This window comes from Trachypithecus francoisi, unplaced genomic scaffold, assembly GCF_009764315.1.
Source record: "Trachypithecus francoisi isolate TF-2019V2 unplaced genomic scaffold, Tfra_2.0 Lachesis_group12, whole genome shotgun sequence".
In the NCBI taxonomy this organism is placed as follows: domain Eukaryota; kingdom Metazoa; phylum Chordata; class Mammalia; order Primates; family Cercopithecidae; genus Trachypithecus; species Trachypithecus francoisi.
Window position 1 is genome coordinate 6,271,654 of NW_022681457.1, and position 25,807 is coordinate 6,297,460.

Below are 25,807 nucleotides of genomic sequence, written 5' to 3' on the forward strand. Positions count from 1 at the left end.
CAGAGGAAGATGAGATAAGGAGAGGAAAGATCTGGAGGATGTTGGTGGGGACAGAATTCTGGGAGAGAAACAGGAAGAACAGGTAGGAGGGGCACGTCCTGGGCTAGAGTGGCTCCTCGGTCAGCAGTGTCTGAGGTGTGACCACACAGAGGATCTTTGATGTTAGAAGGCTGGAGGTGTGGCCAGGCTCTGAGTCACAGAGGACTCCTCCCTCATCCTACCCCCTTCCTGAGGTTCCTTTCCCTCCCTTCTTGGGGAGCAGGTGCCACTGTCTTCCTCCAGCACTGTTTGCTCACTTCTGGCAGACCCCTGTGGGACCCCTGTGTCCTGTCTACCACCATCCCAATCCCAGTGAAAACCGCCTGGCTCCCTCCTCACTCGTCACTCGTGAGATATTCAGAAACAATTTCAGACCCCTTCCCACACTGATGAAGTCCGCCTGTTCTCTCCTCCCTCTTCCCCTCCTTCTTCCTCTCTCCATCCTTTCTTCTCTCTCCCATTTTACAGGAAGGAAAAACTGAGATCTGAGAAACGGAACTATACCCTGGAACAGGGCGGGCAGGACCAGGACTCAAAACCAGTCACATTTTTCTTTCTAGACTCCCTTCCTGAAAGGTCTCCTCTCTCCAACCGCAGATCTTCAGACTTTTTTTCCCGCCTTTATTTTTCATGTTATAAGAGTGCACATTCAAGGAAAAGTACACAGAAGGAAGGAGACACCTCATGATGACCCCAGTATGCAGTCTGCGACATGTGTGTTCAGATTTGATTCTGTGAATATTTTATTTTTTATGGTTAAGTTCACATACGTATATATTTTTGTCTCTTCCTTTTGTCATTTAGCATCATATAGCCTAAACATTCTTGCATAATACTAACAATTCTGTCTAAGAATCATTTTTAATAGGTTTATAATATCATTGTGAGCTGGGCATGGTGGCTCACGCCTGTAATCCCAGCACTTTGGGAGGTCAAGGTGGGTGGGTCATCTGAGGTCAGGTGTTTGAGACCACGCTGACCAACATGGTGAAACCCTGTCTCTGGTAAAAATACACAAAAAAATTAGCCTGGTGTGGTGGTGCACACCTGTAGTCCCAGGTACTTGGGAGGCTGAGGCATGAGAATCACTTGAATCCAGGAGGCAGAGGTTGCAGTGAGTCAAGATTGCATCACTGCACTGCAGCCCGGGCAACAGAGTGAGACTCTGTCTCAAAGAAAAAAAAATCATTGTGCCAAGCCAGACTGTTATATAAGCCATCCAATACTTTTGGAACATGTTTGATGTTTTCACTTTATTTCTGTGATAAATAATATTATGATAAATTCAAGTCTTGTTCAACATTTTGGACTTTTTTTTTTTTTTTTTTAGTAGGTTCTTCCTAAGACTAGCGTTACTGGATCAAAGGTGGTGAATAAGGGTCTCGGTGTACGTTGACGAACTGTCTTCCATAAAGATTGTAGAACGTCCACTTCCAGTGTTTGGGAGTGCCCGTCTCACTGAGTCTTCTCCAGCACTGAGGGGTTTGTTTCCTTATTTGTTTTGGTTTTAGGTCTTTACCAATTTGATTGGTTTACAAACAGGGCCTGAGGTTTAAATATATCTCTGAGGAAAGGTAAAGTCAAATATGACTTTACAAGTCACCAGCGTCCTTACTTCTGTGCATTTTCTGTTCGAAGCACACAGTTATTTAACTCTTGGTGGGGTGTTAGCGATGCTTTTTCATGGTGTCATTTATCCACTTGGTGAACTTGCAGACTTGAGTGTAGACTCCTGGGTCGTTGGGTTGGCCACAAGGGAAAGTTCCCCAGGACACCAGACCTTGCAGGGTACCTCTGCACACCAATGGTCCCCCCGAGTCACCCTAGAGGGAATACAGCCGGAGATTAACTTTGGACTCAGATGAAAACCCAACTCATGGCCGGGCGCGGTGGCTCAAGCCTGTAATCCCAGCACTTTGGGAGGCCGAGACGGGTGGATCATGAGGTCAGGAGATCGAGACCATCCTGGTCTACACAGTGAAACCCCGTCTCTACTAAAAAATACAAAAAACTAGCCGGGCGAGATGGCGGGCGCCTGTAGTCCCAGCTACTCGGGAGGCTGAGGCAGGAGAATGGCGTAAACCTGGGAGGCGGAGCTTGCAGTGAGCCGAGATCGCACCACTGCACTCCAGCCTGGGCGACAGAGCGAGACTCCGTCTCAAAAAAAAAAAAAAAAAAAGAAAACCCAACTCATTATCATACATTCCTCAGTTATCGGTCTTTGTCTTGCAGATTATGGACTTCCACCACAGCCAATGAGAAGAGACTCATTGTCTCTGGGGACCAATGGGAGAGCTAGTACTAGGAACACACTAGGTCCTTTGAGGACACTGGTTTGACCCTTGGCCAATGAGATCAATTGCAGAGAAGGGGTGGGGCTTCCGGATCAGAGCACTCTTTATTTTCCAATGTTAAGGACCCTGCTCCAAGCCAGTGGGAGAAGAAACATCATCTCCAAAGGGTGGATGCATGCCGTCTTGCACAGGAAAGGGGGACACGATGGTCTTGGAGACCAGGGTCAAGACCAATTACATAATTTACAGGGCTTGGTGCAAAATGAAAACGCAGGGCTCTTTGTTCAAAAATTATTAAGAATTTCAAGACAACAACAGGAATGCATTAGACTAAGTTTGAGACCCTTCTGAGTGTGGGGCTCTGTGTCAGTGCAGAGCTTGCACATTCATGGAACTGGCCCTTACCAGGGGAGAAGGACCCTGTTCTCTAGGACAGTCATCTCTCTCCCATCACCTCTATCCCTAACACTCACCATCCCACATCCCCTGAGAGCTGAAGGTGCAGATGTGAGCAAGGAGGATGGGTGTGGAAAGACAGAGAGAGTTGGAGGTGGAGAAGGAAGAGGGAAAAGAGAGAGAGACAAAGAGAGATGGGGAAGAGGGAAAGGGTGTGGGGAGAGAGAGAGACAGACAGATGGGGGTGGAGAAGAAAGAGGGAGAAGAGAGAGACAGAGAAGGGGGAGGGGAGAAAGTATAGGGAGAGAGATGGGGTTGGGGTGGGGAGAGGAGAGACAGACTGGAAGAGAGGAGGAGAATAAAGAGAGAGAAAGAAAGACAGATGGGGGAGCAGGTGGGGAGGGGAGAGATAGAAGAGAGAGAGAGACGGAGTAGAAAGGAGGGGGCAAGGAGAGAAGAGGGAGAGAGATGAAGAGAGACAGAGAAGTGGGGGGGAGAGAGAGAGGAGAGGGCCAGAGAGGAGACAGAGAGACAGAAAAGAGAGGAGGGGGGCAGGGAGAGGAGAGAGAGGGAAGGGAGGGGAGAGAGAGAAGCGAGAGAAAGAGGGAGAAGAGAGAGAGCAGAGAGGAGTGCGTAGAGAGACAGCAAGGGAGAGAGAGCAAGCTAGCTCAACACAGAGAAAGAACAAAGAGGAAAAGGATGAAATGAAATTATGTCACAAAGAGAGATGCGGGAAGACTGTTCAGAAACAGAGAGGGGATGACAAAAGGCCAGGAAGAGGGAACAGGAAGGAGGTGGAGGGAAAGCGTGTTTTCCCGGGACCAGGGCCAGGGTCAGTCCAGTGAGTCATCAGCTTCAGGCACAAAATCTCAGTAACTGTAACACATAATACTTCAATGCAATATTTACCAAAATCAAATGTAATACATAAAACTGAATGATGGACATCATATCCACATTTGAAATGAAGACAGCGCCAGTACAGCGCTGTGCTGAGCCACGCTGGCCCCTACGGCGAGGGAAAATTCAGTAAGATTCACCTGCTCTTTATTTAAAATGGAAACATTTTATCCATCGTGGACTTCTGCGTTAATTTTATTTTTTATTTTTAAATATTGCATTATGATTTATCTCAATCACTGAGGTTTTCAGTGTCCCCTTAAGGTTTGGGCCTGGGACCAGCACCTCAATCTCCTTCCCTGGTCCCGCCCCCACTTTCTCACCTGTATTAGACTCTCTGTCCCATCCCCAGGGCCACATCAGCCCCTAAGTAAGCTCCCACCCCTGACCTAGGCAGAGAATGAGGTGAAAAAAGCTGAGGAGGCCAGGCCTCGGGGGAGGGCAAGGCCAGGCTTGGTGCCCAGTCACTTGGGTCAAGCTCTGCCCCTGGGACATGCAGACAGAGTACGCAGGACTGGGGAGGAATTGAGGGGGAGAGTCTCACATTGCAGGCGTTTTTCTTGGAGTTGGGGATGCCAGCGCACAGCATGGAATTTCCCAGCATGTCCTTATAAACCTTCGTGCAGTCCTGGGAGGAGATGAGCTTGACATCCACACACATGAGGTCAGAGGGAAAGGTCACTGCAGGGAGGGAAAGGTCACTGCAGAGGGCAGGGGGAGCTGTCAGTCAGAGAGGATGGGGGGTGATGATCCACGCACATGAGATCAGAGGGAAAGGTCACTGCAGGGGGCAGGGGGAGCTGTCAGTCAGAGAGGATGGGGTGAGGGCCAGAAAGGCTGTGGCCCAGGCTCCTGGGTCTGAGGGAGGAGGGGCTGGGGTCCTGGACTCCTGAGTCTGAGGGAGGAGGGGCTGGGGTCCTGGACTCCTGAGTCTGAGGGAGGAGGGGCTGGGGTCTGGACTCCTGGGTCTGAGGGAGGAGGGGCTGGGGTCTGGACTCCTGAGTCTGAGGGAGGAGGGGCTGGGGTCTGGACTCCTGGGTCTGAGGGAGGAGGGGCTGGGGTCTGGACTCCTGGGTCTGAGGGAGAGGGGCTGGGGGCCCAGGACTCCTGGGTCTGAGGGAGGAGGGGCTGGGGTCAGGACTCTTGGGTCTGAGGGAGGAGGGGACTGGGGTCAGGACTCCTGGGTCTGAGGGAGGAGGGGCTGGGGTCTGGACTCCTGGGTCACTGAGGCCACCTACCATCTGGGCTCGTGGTAGTGCCCCAGCCAGAGACAGTACAGGTGGTTCCAGGGGGTTCGCAGCGGGAGGGCAGCCTGACTTTCTTCACCGTGGATGACAGCCTGGCCCGGCTATTGAGCTTCACGAGCATGAGGTCATTAACATGGGTCTGTGTGGAGTAGCCAGGGTGGCGGAATGACCTCGAAGCCTTGATCCTCTGAGCTTTCCTGTCGCCCAGCGTATCGCTGCCCAGGTGCACGGTGTACTCACTGGGAGGAGAGAGTGACATTCAGAGATCCAGAAGAGACACTGTGACAGAGAGGGTGTGCAAAGACCCGGGGGTGGGGGGACAGAGACCCGGAGAGAGGAGGGGGGACAGAGACCAGAGAGAGGAGGGGGGACAGAGATCCAGAGAGGGGAGGGGGGACAGAGACCAGAGAGGGGAGGGGGGACAGAGACCCAGAGAGGGGAGGGGGGACAGAGACCAGAGAGGGGAGGGGGGACAGAGACCCAGAGAGGGGAGAGGGGACAGAGACCCAGAGAGGGGAGAGGGGACAGAGACCCAGAGAGGGGAGGGGGAACAGAGATCCAGAGAGAGGGGGATGGAGACCCAGAGAGAGAGAGGGACAGAGACCCAGAAAGATAGGGAGACAGAGACTCAGAGAGAGAGAGGGACAGAGACCCAGAGAGAGAGGGGGACAGGGACTCAGAGAGAGAGGGAGACAGAGACTCAGAGAGAGAGAGGGACAGAGACCCAGAAAGATAGGGAGACAGAGACTCAGAGAGAGAGAGGGACAGAGACCCAGAGAGAGAGGGGGACAGAGACTCAGAGAGAGATGGGGACAGAGACTCAGAGAGAGGGAGACAGAGCCAGGGAGAGAGGAGGACAGAGATCCAGGGATAGGGGGACAGAGACCCAGAGAGAGGAGGATAGAGCCGTAGGCACAGAAAGACAGCTGCCCCCGCCACCTCTCCATAGGGAGTTGGAGATGCTGGCGCACCTCCAGCAGAGCCTTGGGCGGCACCTACTTCATCTTGCAGTGGGCGGCAGTCAGCACCCAGCGCTCATTGACCAGGACGCCTCCGCAGTGCAGCTGATTGCCACTGAGCAGGGCCACCTGCCATGGGTGGGAGCCTCTTGCACATGGGGCACCATCAATAATCTTGTCACCCTGGGCTGGATGGAGACATGGAGGAGCATGTGGGTAGCCAGCCTCAGGGGAAGGCTGCAGCTGCACCTCCGGGATTCCCGGAGTCAGAGATGGAGAGAGACAGACGGAAACGCGTGGAGAAATACAGAGAAAGCAAGAGACAGGGATAGAGACAGACAGAAGGAGCCCACTCAGAAACCCAGGAGGTGCATCTCATTGGGGGAACCACAGAGAGACGCTGAGCGCAGGAGGCAGGGCCTGGAGGGGACAGAGACCCCTGAGGCAGCAGAAGCAGGAAGAGCGGGGGCTTCAGCCAGCCGACAGTCTGGTCCTCCCAGGATGGAAGCTGTTTGAGGAGGGAGGGGTTCTGACTCAGGGACTCCTTGGAGAGGGTCAGTGGGGGCCCCGAGGTGAGGTCAGGCTTCCCAGTCCAGCTTTCACCTTCTTCTCCGGCAGTTCCCAGGGCTAATGATAGCAGTAGGATCTGCAGGGGCAGGAGAAGGGATCCTGCCATGGTGCCCTGCTGAGCCGCTCAGGGGCTGCAAGGCCAGGAAGGGCCTCTCCTGCTGGAGCTGAGAAGGAGAAGGCATTCAGGCCCAGCCCCTCCTCCCTCAGACCCAGGGGTCCAGGCCCTAGCCCCTCCTCCCTCAGACTCAGGGGTCCAGGCCCTAGCCCCTCCTCCCTCAGACCCAGAAATTTCTCTGGCCTCTCCTTCCTTACACTCAGAAGTCCAGACCCTTAACCTCCTCCTCCCTCATACCCAGGAGTCCAGACTCTTGCACCCTCCTCCCTCAGACCCAGGGGTCCAGACGCTCATTGCCCTCCTCCCTCAGACCCAGGAGTCCAGGCCCCCAGCCCCTCCTCCCTCAGACCCAAAAGTCCTGTTCTTCAGACTCCTAGAGAGCCAGGAATCTAGGCTCCGATCTTGCCCCTCCCTATGGAACCCAAACTTCTGAGTCCCTAGTTCCTTTTTCCCTAAAAGGCCCCAAATTGCAGACTTCCAGGCCCCCACTGCTCAGGACCAGGAGTCCAGGCTGCAGGCCCTGCCTCTTGGGAGCAGAGTCAGGCTGGGAGCCAGCATCGCTCCCTCCCCTACAGGTACACCCTTGATGAAGCCTCTTCTCACCTCCAGAGGATCTGATGTGATCCAAGTTCGGACTTGAGCTGGCACACAGCTGGGCTCCAAGATCCCCAGCCCTCTGCTGGGCAGTCCTCTTATACCACCCTCCGCCCCACGCCCGGCCCCAGTGCCCTGGGGTGCAGGCAGAGCTGACTCTGGGACGCCCCCGACTGCTTTTGCAGTTCTGGCTATCTGGAACCCCTGACGCAGCCAGAGCAATTGGCACCACTGCAGTGTCTCCACCCTCCCTCCGAAGGACGGGCGGTGCCCAGCTCCTGCGCCCCCGCACTTTCCGGTCCCACAGTCCCTCCTGGTTGCTCTCAGGGGAGGGACCCGGTGCGCTGGGTCTGAGGGGCAGGGGCGGGATTCAAGAAGGGCTGAGCTCAGGGAATAGGCTCTGGCTGGGTCCTTCTTTGGGGCCTCTCCTGTCTAAGCGTCCCGAGTGATTGGATTCTCTCTTTCTCTCTTTCTCTCTCTTTCTCTCTTCTCTCTTTCTTTCTTTCTTTCTTTCTTTCTTTCTTTCTTTCTTTCTTTCTTCTTCTTTCTTTCTTTCTTTCTTTCCTTTCTTTCTTTCTTTCTTCTCTCTCTCTCTCTTCCTTCCTTCCTTCCTTCCTCCTTCCTTCCTCTTTCTTTCTCTCTCTCTCTTTCTTCCCTCCCTCCCTCCCTCCCTCCCTCCCTCCCTCCCTTCCTTCCTTCCTTCCTTCCTTCCTTCCTTCCTTCTCTTTCATTTTTTTGGACGGAGTCTCTATCGCCAGGCTGGAGTGCTGTGGTATGATTTCGGCAACCTCTGTCTCCTGGGTTCAAGTGATTCTTCTGCCTCAGCCTCCCGAGTAGCTGGGATTACAGGCATGCACCACTACTCTCAGATTTTTTGTATTTTTAGTAGAGACAGGGTTTCACCATGTTGGCCAGGATGGTCTCGATCTCCCGACCTCATGATCCGCCCACCTCGGCCCCCCAAAGTGCTGGGATTACAGGTGTGAGCCACCGTGCCCGGCTTCTGGGGTTGTTTTCTTGCCCTCACCCCCTCTCAGGGGTGGCCTAGACCCTGCATCCTAATTCTGACCCGCCTGTGGGAACTTGTCCAAGCTGATCCCAATCGTGCCTGTAAGCCTGAACCCATACCCAACTCTAATAGAGAGGTGTAAGTTAAAAACAACGCTTTCCCTAACTCCACCCCACTAATATTTGCCCTCTTTAGGATCTATGTTCTCATGGTCATTTTAATCATGTTATACATAGATTTCTTTGTATATTATTTATTTATAACATAAATGTCTGTACTAAACTTTGTCTAATAGAACCTTTTTTTAGGGCTTCATTTATGAATTTATTAAGCAAATATTTCTTTTTCTTTTTTTTAACTTTTCTTTTAAGTTCGGGGGTACGTGGGCAGGATGTGCCGGTTTGTTGCCTAGGTAAACATGCATCATGGGGTTTTGTTATACAAATTATTTAATCACCCAGGTATTAAGCCTAGTACCCATTAGTTATTTTTTTCTGATCCTCTCCTTCCTCCCACCCTCCACCCTCTCATAGGCCCCAGTGTGTGTACCTAAAGGAGTATAAATCATCCTGTTTAAAAACACATGCACACGTATGTTCATTGTAGCACTATTCACAATAGCAAAGACATGGAATCAACCTAAATGTTCATCAGTAATAAACTGGATTAAGAAAATGTGGTACATAGACACCATGGAATACTATGTAGCCATAAAAAAGAACAAGATCATGTCCTTTGCAGGGACATGGATGGAGCTGGAGGCCATTACCCTTACAAACCAATGCAGGAACAGAAAACCAAATATGGCAACTTGCTGCTTACAAGTGGGAGCTAAATGATGAGACTACATGGACACATACATAGAGGAGAAGAACCTTTCTTCTTTTTTTTTTAAGATGGAGTATGGCTCTGTCACCCAGGCTGGAGTGCAATGGCATGATCTTGGCTCACTGCAACCTCTGCTTCCCGGGTTCAAGGGATTCTCCTGCCTCAGTGTCCCGAGTAGCTGGGATTACAGGTGTGCACCACCATGCCCAACTAATTTTTATATTTTTAGTAGAGATGGAATTTCACCATGTTGGTCAGGCTGCTCTCCAACTCCTAACCTCAGGTGATCCACCGGCCTCGGCCTCCCAAAGTGCTGGGATTACAGGCCTGAGCCACCGTGCCCAGCCGAGGATTTTTGCTAAATGAGTAGATTATAGCTGCTCTTGCCACAGGGGAAGAAAATGGGTAACTATGTGAGATGATGGATATGTTAATTTGTTCAGTTATAGTAATCATTGTACTATGTATATACATCACATTCAATCATATTGTACACTTTATATATACACAATAACATTTATTTTTTAAAAAGAGGAAAACTTTTCCCTCTTAGTACATTTAGATTACTTTTCCTTCCTTTATAATGGTTGTGTAATATTCCATACTATGCTTGTATCGTGGTGCATGTCATCTGCCTCAAATTGAAATACACTTGGATAGTTTTAATTATAATAATGCCAAGATGAACTTCTTTGTACATTCATCTTTGTTCATTGTATTCATTCAAACAACATCCACTGAGCATCTACTCTGTGCCAGAAACTATTCAGGCTCTCGGAGACACAGCAGTGATAAAACAGATAAGAAAATTCCTGTTTTCATAGAGGCTCTTGTTTTGTACTGTCAGGTCAGTACAAAAATAAGCATATAAAATGTAGAGTTTGTTAGGTGGTTGTAAGTGCTACGAGGGAAAATCCAAGAGAGGAAGAGGGTTGGGGAGTTACTGATTCCCTCTACCCTCAAGGATCCCTGAGGTTCTAATATCAGGAAGGTTGGTTGGAAAGACCCCATGTGAAGGTGGTATTGAACAAAATCTTGAAGGAGATGGTGGAGGGATCCAGGTGGCTGCTTGAAGATAGTGAGTTCCAGGCAAAGCGAGCAGGCCAGTGTGTTAGCCAGGGAGCATATCTGAAGTGCTCCAGCAGACAAACCACTGTGACCAGAACAGAGTGACCAAAGGAGATAGGGGCAGGTGATGAGGCCAGAAATAGAACAGGACTCTGATGACATGGGGTCTGAAAGGTCTTTGGCTTTTGTTTTGAGTAAGACAGGAACGATTGTTGGACACACTCCTAAAGTTAGAATTGACCTCAACCTCTAAATTAGATCCCTAAAATGGGATTTTATTTCTCTACCCTGGACCTAAACCTTATCTCAATGATGACCCCTAACTCAAATCTTTCTTTTTTTTCTTTTGAGATGGAGTTTTGGTCTTATTGCCCAGGCTGGAGTGCAATGGCGCGATCTCGGCTTACTGCAACCTCTGCCTCCCAGGTTCAAGCAATTCTCCTGACTCAGCCTCCCGAGTAGCTAGAATTACAGGCATGTACCACCACACTCGGCTAATTTTTTTTTTCTTTTAGTAGAGATGGAGTTTCTCCATGTTGGTCAGGCTGGTCTGGAACTCCTGACCTCAGGTGATCCGCCCACCTCGGCCTCCCAAAGTGCTGGGATTATAGGTGTGAACCACCGCGCCTGGCACTCCAACTCAATTCTACATTTGATCCATAATAGTAGACATTTTTGTTGTGTACCCAAGCATTCACTCCTTCTGTCTTTCTATCAGAGGCTCCATTTTGTTTGGATAATACTTTATCTTCATCAGGACTATAAGCCTCAATGAACCAAGCATCAAAGCCATATTTTGTTTGCTTGATTGGTTTGAAAATGGACATGTGCTGCTCTTCTGGCCCATGAGGAGGAGGGGAAGACCACTGGGGCACTTCTAGGAAAGACTTTCTCATTTTTTAAAAGAGGCACTGAAAGGGGTCTTTTTTCTTCTGCTAGATGGTGTCTTTTCTGGATGCAAATTCTGGAACTGTGCCAGCACTCCAGGGACCACAGAGGGAAGTGACCAGAGGACCAAGTCAAAACACTGCAGGTAGCCCACCAGAGAGGTAAGGATTAGCTGGGTCTTTGATGAAGTCACTGAGCTGGTGAATTAACCAACGATGGAGACTCTTCATGTCAAAACTTTTTCAGATTCCCTTTCTTGGTTAGAGTTGCTCAGTCCTTGTAGCCAAAATCATCTTTATAAAACCTCAATGTTGAAACAGATTCTTGACTCAGATCCCAAATCTGATTCCAAGCCATAAATCCAAATCCAATTCTAACTTGATTCCATATCTTGAAGTCACATAAATCAACAAACTCAACCATGCCTCCAGTCTTACCTCTCTTCCCAGCCCTCATCCCCGTATCCCATTTCAGCCCATATCCCATCTTGGCCATTGTTAATGTGAAGATGGCCAATTTAATTTTTAGATTAATAGTCTTTTAAAAAAATAGTAATTTTGATCATATACCTGACTACCTCTCATCTAAATTTACTTTTTTCTTAGTTTTTCTTCTATACTGTGCATTTCTTGTTTTTTTAATGAAAAGTTGTTAATTGTTTATGCAATATTTTAACACCAATCCTTTATATATTTAACAAATATGTATTGGGTGGTAGCAATGAGGATATAATGGTGTACAAATCTAGATAGGGTCTCTTCCCTCAAGGAGCTGATAGTCTCATATAAAAGAAAGACAGTCAAATAATTAATAAACAAGTATAAAATTACAACAACAAGGCATGCTCTGAAAGAAAGGTGCAAGGTATTATTAAGGCACTTCCGGAGGGTTTTGACCCAGGAATTGACTATGAGCTGCGATTTGAAAGAACAGTAAACTAGAAGAAATCTTCTAGTAACTAGAAGTAGACTAGAATAAATTTTCTAGTAACTAGAAATAGTAAACTAGAAGAAAATTTCTTCTGGTAACTAGAAGAAAATTTCTTCCGGTAACTAGAAGAAAATGGGAGGAGAATGGGGAGTGTGTTGTGTAGAGAAAACAGCACGTGCAAAGGCCCAAGATAGAAGGCATTATGGCTGGAGCTCAGAGGCCAGAAGTTAACTGGGATCACATAATGACAAGCTCTGCATGTCATTCTGAGTCTTGCTTTATCCTATGGAAAATGAAGAACCATTTGAACCTTAGTCAGGGAAATAACATAACAAGATTTGTATTTTCAAAACATCAACCTGGCAGCTGTGTGAAAGCTGGCTTTGGGTGGGATGTGAAGATACTGGGCAACCATAGGGGGAAGTCATTGTTGTTGTCTAGATGAGGGAAGATAGTGACTTGGATACAGGTGGTTGAAAGGTGGAGACGATGTTAAGTACCTGGATTCAAAATGCACTTAGGAGAGAGAACCAACAGGCCTTGGTGATAGACAGAATGAAGGTTGTGTTGAGGTAGTGGGAGATGTTAAGATTTCAAAGTCTCTTGCTGGATGGACAGTGACGCCATTCATTGAGAAGACATGGGAGATATGGTCAAATGGTTCTGATATGGCAAGAATAGACCTCAGACCCTGACTTCAAGCAGAACTCTAACTCCAACCTTTACTTTGACACAACTCTGAACATGTATTTTGACATAAGCCCCAGTCTTTTTGTTTGTTTCAGTAGCTTTTGGGGTGTGAGTGGCTTTTAGTTACATGGATGTATTGTATAGTGGTGAAGTCTGAAATTTTAGTGCACCCGTCACCCAAGTAGTATACATTGTACCCAATGTTTATAGTGTTTTATCCCTTATTCTCTTCATACCCTCCCCCTTCTGAGTCTCCAATGTCCATTATACCACCTGGTATGCTTTTGTGTACCCACTGCTTAGCTCCCACTTATACGTGAGAACGTAAGGCATTTGGTTTTCCATTCCTGAGTTACTTCACTTAGAATAATGGCCTCCAACTCCATCCAAGTTGCTTCAAAAGACATTATTTGATAATTTTTATGGTTGAGTAGTATTCCATGGTGCATATACATCACATTTTCTTTATCCACTCATCAGTTGATGGGCACTTAATTTAGTTTAGTTCCATATCTTTGCAATTGTGAATTGTGCTGCAATAAACATATGTGTGTATGTGTCTTTTTGATATAGTGACTTCTTTTCCTTTGGGTAGATACCCAGTAGTGGGATTTCTGGATTGAATTGTAGATCTACTTGTAGTTCTTTGAGAAATAGCCATACTGTTTTCCATAGAGGTTGTGCTACTTTACATTCCCGCCAGCAGTGTAGAAGTGTTCCCTTTTCATCACATCCATGCCAACATCTATTGTTTTTTTGACTTTTTAGTAAGCTCCAGTCTTAACCCCAAACCTTAATCTGTACCCAATCCTGAACCTCAAATTCTGCCTTATCCTTGATCAACCCCAATTTGTATCTCAACCAATAACCTAAACCTTGACTGAGTTCTTGACTGCAAATATCAACTCAGGCTAGGATCCAGACCTCAACCAACCTTAACCCTCCTGACCTGAATCCTGAACCTTTTAGCCATAAGCCAAATTCAACCTTGACCTGAGCAGTGAATGTCGCCATAGCCTGAGCATCAAACCTGCCCCAGGATAATTCAGACACTAGTCTCCATTCCCATCATATTCTAGGAAGCCCACATCCATATCCTCCCCCATGAACCCATCCCCTCACATCCAACACCAGTTCTAACACTCTCACCCCAGTCCCACCCCTATTCTCATCCTCAACCCAATTGCTACCTAACATCCCATTCTCATTTCCATCCCCAATTCTTTTCACAATTCTGTTTTTATTTCTCCAGCTCCCCACACAACTTTGACCCTTCATTTTGCAAACACTCTAAAATAAAGTCTGCCAACGAATACCTTGCTAACATTGATGCTATAATACCCAACTCAAGCCGAGTCCCAAAATCTTCTGAGACATTTACTCTCATCAAATCCAAAATTAGATCCCAGAACTTGGACATCTAGCCCTGTCCATTCCACAGTAGGACTCTGATCGTGAAGGGTGTCAACATTCCTGACCTGGGCTCCCAAATCAAGGAGAAGCAGACTCCAGCCCAGTTGGCCTCACAGCTCCATGACTCAGCAATCTGTATCTTTCCTTCCCAGCTTCTCAAAGAGAGAAATGGTAGCAAGACTTCTAGTGTATTATCTACTGCCTGCATCTTCATCCTTAGATTCTCTACTCCCTCAGTCCTCTGCCTCCTCAGCACCTGTTAGGAAGAGGAAGGAGCTGGGCTACTCTAGAGCCCTGCTATTCACTCCTAAGTCACCAAAACGTCTATCCTCTGCTTTTCATCATCTATCATTCTGTAAATTATATTCCTAATTATTTAACCAGATTTTGTTGCCAAACACTGGTCATCACAAGCAGAGGAAATATGTGTGGGGTTCTTTTTTTTTTTTTTTTCCCAGCACCCCGCCCTGACCGGAGAACACAGGAGGTACTTAAATAAATACTAGTCTGCAAACCTCTGGCATCTATCTACAGGTCCACAGGCCTTAGATTCAGTCCCGCCTTGATCCCTGAGCCATTCCACCATGTGGTGTGACAGAAAGAACTAGAAAGAACTTGGACCTTCAACCCAAATTTGAATCCTGGTTGCCCACCCTGTGACTTCAGGTAAGTGACTTCATTTTTCTGAGTCTGACTTTGCCCCTCTCCAAAATGGAAGAGAGCAAAACCTATTTATCGAGGCAAATGGGAGGATTAAATAAAATTATGAATGGAAAATTGATGGGCACGCAACAGGTACTGAATTAACAAGAGTTCCCTCGGCCCATCACCCACAGAATGAAGCAATAGCTCCCATTTTTATTTTCCCCCTATATTTAGTGTGGTGTGTCAGGTGCTTCACAGACCTCATCTGTTTTCCTCACATCGGTCCAGGTGAGGATTGTTATCTCCATTTCACTTTTATTTTTTGCCCCTTGCCCCATCACCCCCATTTTATAGATGAGAAAATGGAGATTTTAAAAAAGGCTAGATCACTTGAGCAAAGTCACAGAGCTAAGGAGTCAGAAGTGTCAGAATTCAGCCGGGCGCGGTGGCTCAAGCCTGTAATGCCAACACTTTGGAAGGCCGAGGTGGGTGGATCACTTGAGGTCAGGAGTTCGAGACCAGCCTAGCCAACATGGTGAAATCCCATCTCTAGTAAAAATACAAAAAATTAGCCAGATGTGGTGACATGTGCCTATACTCCCAGCTACTCAGGAGGCTGAGACAGGAGAATCACTTGAGCCCAGGAAGCAGAGGTTACAGTAAGCCAAGATTGCACCACTGCTCTCCAGCCTGGGTGACAGGGCAAGACTCCATCTCAGAAAAAAAAAGAAAAAAAAAAAAAAAAAAGAGAAAACTCAGAATTTGAACATTGGGATTCAAAGGCCCATGGTATCACTGCTGCACAAATCCATACTCTGAGAAGGAAATTTCCCTGTTACATCCACATGTACCCTCTGAGTCTCATTTGGTTCAAAACAGACTTGGATCACCCTTGGTCTATTAATGATGCATATCCCCACGTCAGAGAGAGGCCCAAATCCAGGCCCCCTGTGCCCTTTGCATTTAGTCCCAGCACCTGTTGCTAAGTCTCACCCAGACACCCAGCCCCATATCTCCCTCGCCCTCAGACCTATGTCCTGAGCCTTTGTTAAATGACTCATCTTCCAGCTCATGATCACACCTGAGAACTGGCATCTGCCAATCTTGCCAGCTGTGCCCTTCCCTGAGGGATTCTGAACACTGTGACCCTCGTGCCTCCTGACTCAGCCCATTGGGTTCTGATGGCCCATTGTTTCATACTTCGCGGATTCTCTTCCTCCTTTTATCTTTTCTTTCTTTCTTTCTTTCTTTTTTTTTGAGACAGTCTCACTCTGTCACCCAGGCTGGAGTGCAGTGGTGCGACCTCGGCTCACTGCAACCTCCGCCTCCCGGCAGAACCCCATTTCTTTTGGGAGAAATGCTGCCTTATTTCTTATAGTCGCGGTGAAACTGTCAATCATAGTTCTCCAACTCCACCCACCCACTGAGGTGGAGAAATGACCCAGGCCAAGCCAACAAGATTAGTGTTTTCTCTCTGGCAACAATGACAGATTCAAGGGGTTGGCCCAGTTCAAATTGGACCAATTAGAGTTCCTCCCTGGGATTAATATCAAGATGCCAAGAGAAAGGAGATTTTTGTTTCTGTTAGTAGCTGCTATGTTCCCTCCATGCCCCTCCTTGGTACCTAAGATTGAATAAATCAGTCACCAAGTATTTTCAGGCTTATATTCCATTGGAGACATTAAAGTTCTCCTCGACCAGCCTGGGCAACATGGTAGAGTCCTAGCTCTACCGAAAAAAAGAAAAAAAACAAACAACAATAGCTGGGCGTGGTGGCACATGCCTGTGGTCTCAGCTACTCAGGAGGCTGAGGTGGGAGGATGGCTGAAACCCAGGAGGTAGAAACTGCCTTAGGCATTGTTTGTGCAATGCTCACTGTACTCTAACCTGCGCAACAGAGTAAGACCTTGTCTCAAAATAGAAAAAAAATCTCCTGATACTAAGAAAGTATCAACTGTGTAAGGTATGATAATGTAAGTTGGTTATGTTTAAAACGAGTCTCTTTTGGAACAAGGATTGGCAAATTTTTAAAATAAAGGGCCAGACACTGAATACTTTAGCCTATGTGGACTAAGACAGAAAAATGGAAGCTATTATGTAGATATTTAATAGCAAGAGAGAAAAAAATTCACAATTTTTAATTGATGAAATTCAAAATGTAGTAATGATAATTTAATACAAATTTTTTTATTACTATTCCTTATCAAGCTCATGCCTGTAATCCCAGCACTTTGGGATGCCGAGGTGGCTGGATCACCTGAGGTCGGGAGTTCAAGACCAGCCTGACCAGCTAGAGAAACCCTGTCTCTACTAAAAATACAAAAAATTTTAGCTGGGCATGATGGTGCATGCTTGTAATCCCAGCTACTCAGGAGGTTGAGGCAGGAGAATTGCTTGAGTCCAGGAGGCAGAGGTTGAGGTGAGCTGAGATCATGCCATTGCACTCTAGCCTGGGCAACGAGAGCGAAACTCCATCTCAAAAAATAAAAAAAGTATGTTTAGATTGGGGAATTGGTCCAACAGCTGTAATTTGCCATCCCCTGTGTTAAAAATGCATACTAAAATATTTAAGAATGAGATGATGTGATGACTGAGATTTGCTTCAAAATATTCTGGCATTAGGGAAGTGTGTGGTGGGAGTATAGGTGAAACAAGAATTGGTTTTGCATTAACTCTTTTTTTTTTTTTTTTTTGAGACAGGGTCTCACTCCATTACCCAAGCTGGAGTGCAGTGGCACAATCATAGCTCATTGCAGTCTCAACCTCTCAGGCTCAAGTGATCCTCCCACCTCAGCCTCCTGAGTAGCTGGGACCACAGATGCATGCCACCATGCACGGCTAATTTTTTAATCTTTTGTAGAGACCAGAGTCTCCCTATGTTGCCCAGGCTGGTCTTGAACTCCTGGGCTCAAGTAATCCTGGTGGCTCGGCCTTTCAAAGTGCTGGGATTGCAGGCATGAGCCACTGCACCAGACCTTGCATTCATTATCGAAGCTGGATGGTGGTATATGAAGACACATTATGTTATTCTATTTTGCGTATGTTTGAAATTTTCCAGAATAAAAATTATAAAACAATTCTTTGAGTTGAGATGTCCGCCCAGAAATGCATCCCTGGCATCAGAAGTTTAATGCCATGCTTGAAAGACTTCCTCAGAATTTCTGCTATGGGGGAACTGTCATAAAGCATCAGGGAGATTGATGAATGCAAGGTATCTCACACACCCAGGCCCCTTGTGGGACACTGCCTTCCCATAGCACTAAGTGGCCATGTTTCATATCACATGACTCCAAGTGGCCACTGATTGGCTAACATTTGGTCACCTGACTGGGATGCGATCAAATGATTGGCCATTCAGTGACCAATGATATGGCTGAAGAAGAAAAGGTGAGCTAGACGGATCAGATTCTCTTTCATGAGACTATTATCTGAGAGATCCTAGTGAAATGGAGGCAGGGTTTGACTCTGGACTAGATTGAAGACTGCTGGAACAGGGAAAAGGCACCAAAAGCACCTCTCCAGAAGATGTGCCCACCAGCACCATAACAGTTTACCATTGCCATGACAACACCCAGAATTTACCAGCCCTTTTCTAGAAATTTCTGAATAATCCACCCCTTAAATTGCATGTAATTGAAAATGGGACTAAATGTGACTACAGAACTGGCCCTGAGCTGCTACTTTGTGCTCAATGCCTATGTGGTAGCCCTGCTCTGCAAGGAGCAGTGCCTCTGCTACTGTGCAGTACTGTTTCAAGAAAAGTCACTAACATCACTGGGTTGCCCTTGAATTATTTCCTGGGCAAAGCCAGGAACCCTCCCTGGCTGAGCTCCAGTTTTGGGCTCACCTGACCTGCACCACTAGGAGAGTGACTATTTATATCCTTGTAATAACTACTTCCTCCACACTCATCGTTCCCTAAAACAAGTTATGTTAAGCCTTTGCTTTAATGAAAACTTCCCAAAATGCCCTTTCAATTTGCACAAACCACTCATTTCCTTCTACCACAGCAGACACCACCAGATGGCTCTAGGCTATGAGAAAGAGTTCTGTCTGGACTTTTAGGAGCTCTCAAGATTTTTGACCCGAGTGGTGGTTTCATGGTTGTTCATTTGTGAATATTTAAGCTCTTCATATATTTTCTGCACTCTTTTCTATGCATATCTCACAATTTTTTCTCTTTCCTTTTTTGTTGTTATTATTTTTTAAATAAAATAGAGGTGAGGACTTATATTGTTGCCCGGGCTGGTCTTGAACTCCTGGGCTCAAGTGATCCTCCCACCTCAGCCTGTGAAAGTACTGGGATTACAAGCATGAGCCACCATAGCTGGCACTATTATTATTAATATTATTATTAGTATTATTATTATTATTTTGAGACCGAGTCTCGCTCTTGTCACCCAGTCTGGGGTACAGTGGCGCAATCCCCAGCCCACTGCAACCTATGCCTCCTGGGTTCAAGCGATTCTTCTGCCTCAGCCTCCTGAATTAGCTGGGTTTACAGACGCCCACCACCAAACCTGGCTAATTTTTGTATTTTTAGTAGAGATGGGGTTTCGCCATGTTGGCCAGGCTGGTCTCGATCTCCTAACCTCAGGTGATCCACCCGCCTTGGCCTCCCAAAGTGTTGGAATTACAGACTTGAGCCACCGCGCCTGGCCAATTATTTTTTAAAACGTGGAAAATTTTACCTCCAAAGCTTGTGAACACTTTGCTCAGGAAAACGAAACACAAACTCTTTCAAAACGGTCTTTCACATACCAACCCACTGAACGTTTGAAAACCTGTGTGTTTTCTCCCGTGAAATAAAGCTCTTACCCAAGTTCTTCCAGGAAAATAAGGGATCACTTTAGGCAGTGGTGATGGCCAAAGTGACCATGAGAACTTGGTCTCTGCAGATCCCCACCTAGCCTGCCAGCAGGAACAACCCCAGATCCCCATCCAGCCCTCCCGGCAGGGCCAAAACACAGATAGGCGAGGAACCAGAGATGGCTGCGAGTTTATTAAGGGAGATCTAGTGCTTATCCTAGAATCAACCCTTGCTGCCTATGGTCTTCTTGATCCAATCCAGGTAGCGGCAGATGTTGGTATAGACACCAGGTCTGTCGGACCTCCCACAGGGGTCTGAGCCCCAGGATGTGATGCCCTGGAGTGCACCATTACACACCAGGGGGCCTCCAGAATCGCCCTAGACAGGGAGAATGAGAACAGGGTTGCATCTGAGATGTCCACAATGTCCCTTTTCCTGCTGTGCCAGCGTTTTACCAGTTCTTTAGCATGACTGGTCCCCTGTAGCCAATGGGGGTAAAAGCATTGTCCCCTGAGACCAGTCAGGACAGGGCTTGGGGCTTCCATGTACAGACAGACATGGTGTCTAAGGGTAGTGGTCAAAACACTGACAGAAGAGGGGAAAGAATGAAATCCCAACCAGGCTTGGTGGCTCACGCTTGCAATCCCAGCATTTTGGGAGGCCGAGGCAGGCTGATCACTTGAAATCAAGAGTTCCAGACCAGCCTGGCCAACATGGTGAAACCCTGTCTCTACTAAAAATACAAAAATTAGCTGGGCATGGTGGTGCACGCCTGTAATCACAGCTACTCGGGAGGCTGAGGTGGGAGAATTGCTTGAACCCGGGAGGCAGAGGCTGCAGTAAGCCAAGATTGTGCCACTGCACTCCAGCTTGGGGGGACAGAGCGAGACACTGTCTCAAAAAAAAAAAAGGTCTCGAGGGTCCAATCCAGGGAGAAGACAGTAGGGATTACATGTAGAGGACTGAGCTTAAGTTTCCTCCATTCCTGGTCAATAGTGAAGGCATCATTGATTGCAGTTGCCAAACACAGGAGAAAGGATCGAGATTCTTGTGAACACACACACACACACACACACACACACACACACACACCCCATATCCCCAAGGGACAATGGCTGAAATCTTTGTGGAAGAGACCACTGTCTCTATAGAAAAATCCAGAGAGACTGGCTGTCATGGCAGTATCGCTGATGGAAATGACTCCATTCTTGGCCAATGGGGAAGAAAGCATTGTTTTTAGGGACCAATCATTGGCAAAGGCGGTGGGGCTTCCAGGAAGGGGACAAAGCCGGCGTAAGTGCTAGGAACAACAAAGCTGCAGTTAGAAGAGAGAGTTATATCTATAATCAATCCCAAGAGAAAGGGATGGGAGCTCATTGAGGAGGCACTGAAATCAATGGCACCATTTCCCCCAGCCAACTGGGAAGACACCATTGTCTCCCAAGGAACCAATCACAGAAGGGAACCAGCCTTGGGATTCTAGCCCGGTCTCAAAGAAAAGTGGCTGATCACCTGGCCAGTGGTAAAGTCGACACAAATTCCATGATGTAATGCTGGGAACAATAGCAGGGAACTCGCCTAACCTCTAGCCTCAGACTCTTTCCTTCCTGGACATCTACCCCACCCTCTATAGCCCCCAACTCTGCACCCTGTCCTGTAGGTAAGGGTTTGAAAGAAAACAGTAGTAATTAAATGCTCCTAACCCCTACGCGGTGTGACTTTCAGAGAAAGTTTGGCCTTCTCCGAACCTGGCTCCCACTCCGTAGAGATAGGGGCGACCACTCCGGGTGCTAAGTCTTTGGGGTCACTCCCCTTACCACCCCCACCCCCATCCAAGCCTTAAACCTCTAGAGGGCAATGAGGGATGAGTGAGGAGGAGGATCTCAGAAATCGCTCACCTGGCACGTGTCTGCCCCTTTGCTGCTGCCTGCACAGACCATGCCGTCTGTAATCTGCCCTGGGTAGGCATCCTCACACTTCTTCTGGGGAAAGATTTTTACTTCTGCACAGTTGAGAGTGTCAGGAAAATTCTCTGAGGGGGAAGAGGTTGTAAGATTCCCTGAGAGAGCAGCCATTTGCCTTCATCCCTGACTGAATCTAACCCCTTTCTTTCCAGGATGTAATGGGGGAGTTTTCCAGCTGCATGGGGGCATTTTCTGACACTCTGCACAAGGGACACCACTTCTTACCACATTAAACAAAGCTGTACTCGCTGCTATTGGGCTTTCTCCATCTAGAGAGGAGCCCCCGGATCTCACATGTTTTTTCTTGCCCTGAGCCAATTTCAAATCAAGGGGCAGGGGGGTTACTTGGAGGTGCCCTTTATGATACCTCTGAGCCTCTCTTGCCAGTCTTCCTGCCGTCAGACAGCCAGGTCCTCAATCTGTGCTAAATTCTGCTCCTTCCAAATGTCACCTCCTCCTGGAAGCCTTCCCTGATCACTCGGATTAAAAAATACCATCCCTGCATTACTCCCTATCCTTTTACGCTCCACAATATTTCCTTACAGCACTTAACTCTACCTAATATTTTATGTGTATTTGTTTATTGTCTGTTTCTCCTACCTAGCTTGCAACTCTATAACTACAAGAACTTTGTACAGTTTGCTCATGGCTGTATATCCAGTGCTTGCAACAGCCCCTGGGGCATAATAGGTGCTCAATAAACAAGAGTTGAATTAATGATTGAAAGTGGAATTGATCTTTTTTATTAACCTCTTTTGAGGAATAGACTTCTTCAAAGCCTCTCTGAGGGGGAAAAACTTCCATCTGGCATCTCTACATGCCAAAAGCAATATGCTCATAATCTCATTTAGTCCTCCCAACAGCGCTTTGAAGGAGGGATGCATTCATTCATTTCATTATTTATTGATCCAGCCATTCATTCCACAAATATTTATTGAGCATCTACCATGTAGCAGGCACCATTCTGAGCACTAGAATACAATGAAGAAAACTGATGGAACCTGAACCCTCACGTAGCTAAAAAAATCTATTGGTTAGTGAGTCCCATTTTGCCGATGAGGAAAGTGAGGCTCAGAGATGGAAAGGAATTTGCCCAGGGAGAAGGGGCAGAGCCATGGTTTGCACTGATTTACTTGATTTGCAAGCATGTGTGTTTCTACAGCAGCAAACTGTCTCATCCAAAGCATTCAGAGCTGGAGCGAGGCAGGCAGGGACCTGAATGCCGATCTTGCCACTTCCTGGAGAAGCTCCTTGACTCTCTGAGCTGAGTCCTAAAGTTTTCACTGTGAAGGAAGATGAGGGGCTGTCTGGATTCTGGAGTCCCAAAGGGACAGCTTCATTGGAGGTCCAGACTCCGGGGTCCAGATTCAAGAGGGAGCTAGGACTGCTAGATCCTGGGAGGAGAAGGGCCTAGACTCCCGGTTCTGAGGGAAGAGGGGACCAGGGACCAGGTTTCCTGGGTTCAAGAAGGAGAAAAAGGCCAGGGGCAGTGGCTCATGCTTGTAATCCCAGCACTTTGGGAGGCTGAGGCAGACGGATCACTTGAGGTCAGGAGTTTGAGACCAACCTGGCCAACATGGTGAAACCCTGTCTCTATAGCAAATACAAAAATTAGCTGGGCTTGGTGGCGAGTGCCTGTAATCCCAGCTACTCGGGAGGCTGAGGCACGAGAATCACTTGAACCTGGGAGGCAGAGATTGTAGTGAGCTGAGATCATGCCACTGCACTCCAGCCTGGGCAATTGAGTGAAACTGTCTCCCCCAGCAAAAAAAAAAAAAAAAAAAAAAGGAGGGAGGTGGGGGGGAAGGTGCTTAGGAGCCTGTTTTCCTGGGCCTCTGAGAAGTCCAAATATCCCAACTGTGTTAAGATTATATAAAATCCTATACAACCAAAGGTTCCCTTTCTCTCACCACTCTTAGTAGTCTGGTCTTCGAGGCTTCTAATATGACTCCCGCTTGTGAATCTCAACATCATGATCACTTTCCCTTCTTTGTCTCCCTCTGGGGGACCAAGCTTTGCCAATAGCTTGGGGTCCACTGAGCCAACCAGATCCTCCTCTCCCTCCCATTAGTGGACAAGCCCACTACCTCGGGGACTGGTGACAGTGCCCCAGCCCGAGATGATGCACGTCTGGCCAGGCTGGGTGCAATGATCTGCCAGGTTGATGGGCTTCACTTTGGGCCCCAGGGATGCCTGGTCACGCAGCTGAAGAAGCATCAGGTCATGGTTATGGTCTTCCACATCGCTGCTGTTGTAGCAGGGGTGTGGGATGGACTGAACCACAGGTATTTCTTGCTCTGGGCCATCTTTATTGTGTAGGCTGTGTTCTCCCAGGCGTACTGTGTATTTCCTGTAATGGTGGGAATAGTTTGGGACCCAGGCAGTGGTATTGAACCCGGCCCCCTCCTCCTTCAGACCCAGGAGTACAGTCCTCAGCTCTCTTCTTCCTGAGTCGAAACCCCAACCCCCTCTTTCCTTTTAGCCCCAGCTGACCTCAGGCCCCGTCATCCACTCACGGTTTTTTACAGTGGGCAGCCGTAAGGATCCAGTTGCCACCTATAAGGACACCGCCACAGAGTAGTTGCTTGCCCTGGAACAAGGCTGCCTGCCAAGGCTGCGAATGGGGTCGGCACTCCTGACCCCCCAGCACCTTGTCCTCCTGTGCCCTGGAGTGTCCTGCAGCAGGAGGGAGAGGGTTGGATCGCCACCCTCTGGGGCAGTGCCAGGGCTGGGAAGGCCACTGTAGGTTCAAATGGACACACGGCAAGTTCTCCGTGTACAACTTAGTGAGGGAGGTCCAGGCGCCCACACGCTGCCACACGGGCACACTCATTTCAGCCCGTGTGTCATCATACAAGAGTCACACACCCCAGAATGCCCCCACATGCTTCCACTTGAGTCTACATGCCCCCAAGCAAGCAGCCCCCTACAGGCTGTAGGTATTCAGACAATTTACAGCATCACCCAACCTCCTCCTACCTGCTGCTACCTGTTTCTTGCCTCTATCCACCCTGAAGAAAGCCCACAGAGGGTCCTGCATCATATCACACTCTTCACATTCGTGCACACGCACCCACATAACCACCGCGGCATTCCCATAGACTCCCCAGCACCGCTGCTGCCTTCAGACCCCTGCCCTCCGGAGGCCTCCGCAACCCTCCTCACCTGCCCAGGCTTCCCCCAGCAAGAGCAGGAACATCCACGTCTTGACTGCACGAGGTCGGAGGCGTCCCATGGTGAGGTCTGGTAAATGGAGAGGGCGGGGCCGGTAGACAGGAAGGAGGAGCCTGAAATCCCAGTTCTGGATTTGGGGACAGGGGAGGGAGCCGAGAATATCTGGGGCTGTTCTGGGCTTCTCTGGAGGAAGGGGGAGGCTGGGGGACTGGATTCCCACATTCCAAGGGAGGAGGGAGTCCTGGATGTCTGGGTCTGAGGGGACAGGGAGCTGGGAGCAGGGACTCCTAAATTTGGGAGAGGAGGAAGCCGGGGTCCAGACTGCTGGGTCTCCAGAGAGAAGGGCCTCTGAGGCTGGGGTCCTGGAATCTGGAGAAGGAGGGTCCGGGGCCTGATGTCTGTGTCTGAGCACCTCTCTCTGCACCTCACCTTCCAGAATCCAGGGGCGGGGTCACCTACTGATTCGGACCCAGTGGAGAGGCCCCAGTACTTCAGTTCTTGCTGCCTGGTACACGATTCTGGAGGCTTTTAGCTCGATTTTGGAGACTTTTAACTGGGAATCTCCGCCTCCTGCTCCTCCTCCTCCTGCACTAGAGCCTGGGGAGCTTCTGGGAACTGGAACACTGGGTGTGAGTGAGAAGGGGCGGAGGGGGCTGAATGTGAAATCTTGAGGGAGGAGGGGCTGGAATCTCAGACTTCTGAGGCCAGAGAGAGGAAGGACTCGGTGCTGAGACTCTAGGATCTGAAACGTAAAGGGCTGGGGGCCAAGACTTTAGTTCTGAGAGGGGAGGAGGCTGGGGACCTGGATTCCTGGGTCTGAGGGAGGAGAGGCTGGGGACCTGGACTCCTAAATCTAAGGGAGGAGGGGCTGGGACCTGGGCTTTTAGGTCTAAGCGAGGAGGGGCTGGAGGCCCAGACTCCTGGGTCTGAGGGGGGAGGGGGCTGCTAGGGGCCAGGACTCCTGGGTCTGAGGGAGGAGGGGCTGGGGGCCTGGATTCCTGGGTGTGAGGGAGGAGGAAGCTGGGGGCTAAATTCTAAGTACTTTTAAAAGGAGCAGCTTGGAGCTTGATCTTTTGTGGGAGGAGGGGCTGCTGCCAGTAACCCGGAACCGAAGAAAGGCAGGTTTTCCTGGGTCGGAAACCAGAGGGTGGATCAGGCCCCGCCCGCTGCCCCCTGAGAGGTCCGGGATCTGGGAGGGCAGGTTTGGGAGGCACTGTGACCTGGTTTCCCCTTCCCCTGGAGGCGGCAAGACCAACCCAAGCAGAACCCAGGAG

The 25,807-nt window shown here is 48.7% G+C and overlaps 2 protein-coding genes across 4 annotated transcripts; both read right to left on the reverse strand.

Annotated features, from left to right (window-relative positions):
- Positions 1-758: 758 nt before the first annotated feature.
- KLK7 (kallikrein related peptidase 7) lies at positions 759-7,333 on the reverse strand. 2 transcript variants are annotated; one of them, XM_033224262.1, is made up of 6 exons: positions 7,124-7,333; positions 6,439-6,569; positions 5,876-6,023; positions 4,868-5,115; positions 4,174-4,310; positions 759-1,862 (listed from the first exon to the last, which is right to left on the reverse strand). In XM_033224262.1, the coding sequence occupies exons 2-6, from the start codon at positions 6,509-6,511 to the stop codon at positions 1,707-1,709; spliced, it is 762 nt and encodes a 253-aa protein (XP_033080153.1). In that variant the 5' UTR covers positions 6,512-6,569; positions 7,124-7,333; the 3' UTR covers positions 759-1,706. The 2 variants fall into 2 exon arrangements, with proteins under 2 accessions (XP_033080153.1, XP_033080154.1); XM_033224263.1 differs by lacking the exon at positions 6,439-6,569 and having other exon boundaries at positions 7,124-7,322.
- A 12,232-nt stretch (positions 7,334-19,565) lies between these two features.
- Positions 19,566-25,144, reverse strand: KLK8 (kallikrein related peptidase 8). 2 transcript variants are annotated; one of them, XM_033224264.1, is made up of 6 exons: positions 24,963-25,144; positions 24,525-24,602; positions 23,876-24,035; positions 23,447-23,709; positions 21,294-21,427; positions 19,566-19,773 (listed from the first exon to the last, which is right to left on the reverse strand). In XM_033224264.1, the coding sequence occupies exons 2-6, from the start codon at positions 24,592-24,594 to the stop codon at positions 19,618-19,620; spliced, it is 783 nt and encodes a 260-aa protein (XP_033080155.1). In that variant the 5' UTR covers positions 24,595-24,602; positions 24,963-25,144; the 3' UTR covers positions 19,566-19,617. The 2 variants fall into 2 exon arrangements, with proteins under 2 accessions (XP_033080155.1, XP_033080156.1); XM_033224265.1 differs by having other exon boundaries at positions 24,525-24,660; positions 24,963-25,132.
- Between the last annotated feature and the right edge of the window lie 663 nt (positions 25,145-25,807).

What these genes read in the sequence shown, in the direction of transcription:
- KLK7 (XM_033224262.1), bottom strand. Translation starts at nt 6,511, where the DNA reads ATGGCAGGATCCCTTCTCCTGCCCCTGCAGATCCTACTGCTATCATTA. An exon ending in GCCGCCCACTGCAAGATGAA is followed by an intron (nt 5,116 to 5,875) that starts GTAGGTGCCGCC and finishes CTCTCCTCCCAG; the next exon opens with TGAGTACACCGTGCACCTGG. An exon ending in CACTACCACGAGCCCAGATG is followed by an intron (nt 4,311 to 4,867) that starts GTAGGTGGCCTC and finishes CCCTCCCTGCAG; the next exon opens with TGACCTTTCCCTCTGACCTC.
- KLK8 (XM_033224264.1), bottom strand. Translation starts at nt 24,594, where the DNA reads ATGGGACGCCTCCGACCTCGTGCAGTCAAGACGTGGATGTTCCTGCTC. An exon ending in GCTGGGGGAAGCCTGGGCAG is followed by an intron (nt 24,036 to 24,524) that starts GTGAGGAGGGTT and finishes CTCCTGCTGCAG; the next exon opens with GACACTCCAGGGCACAGGAG. An exon ending in GCTGCCCACTGTAAAAAACC is followed by an intron (nt 23,710 to 23,875) that starts GTGAGTGGATGA and finishes CCACCATTACAG; the next exon opens with GAAATACACAGTACGCCTGG.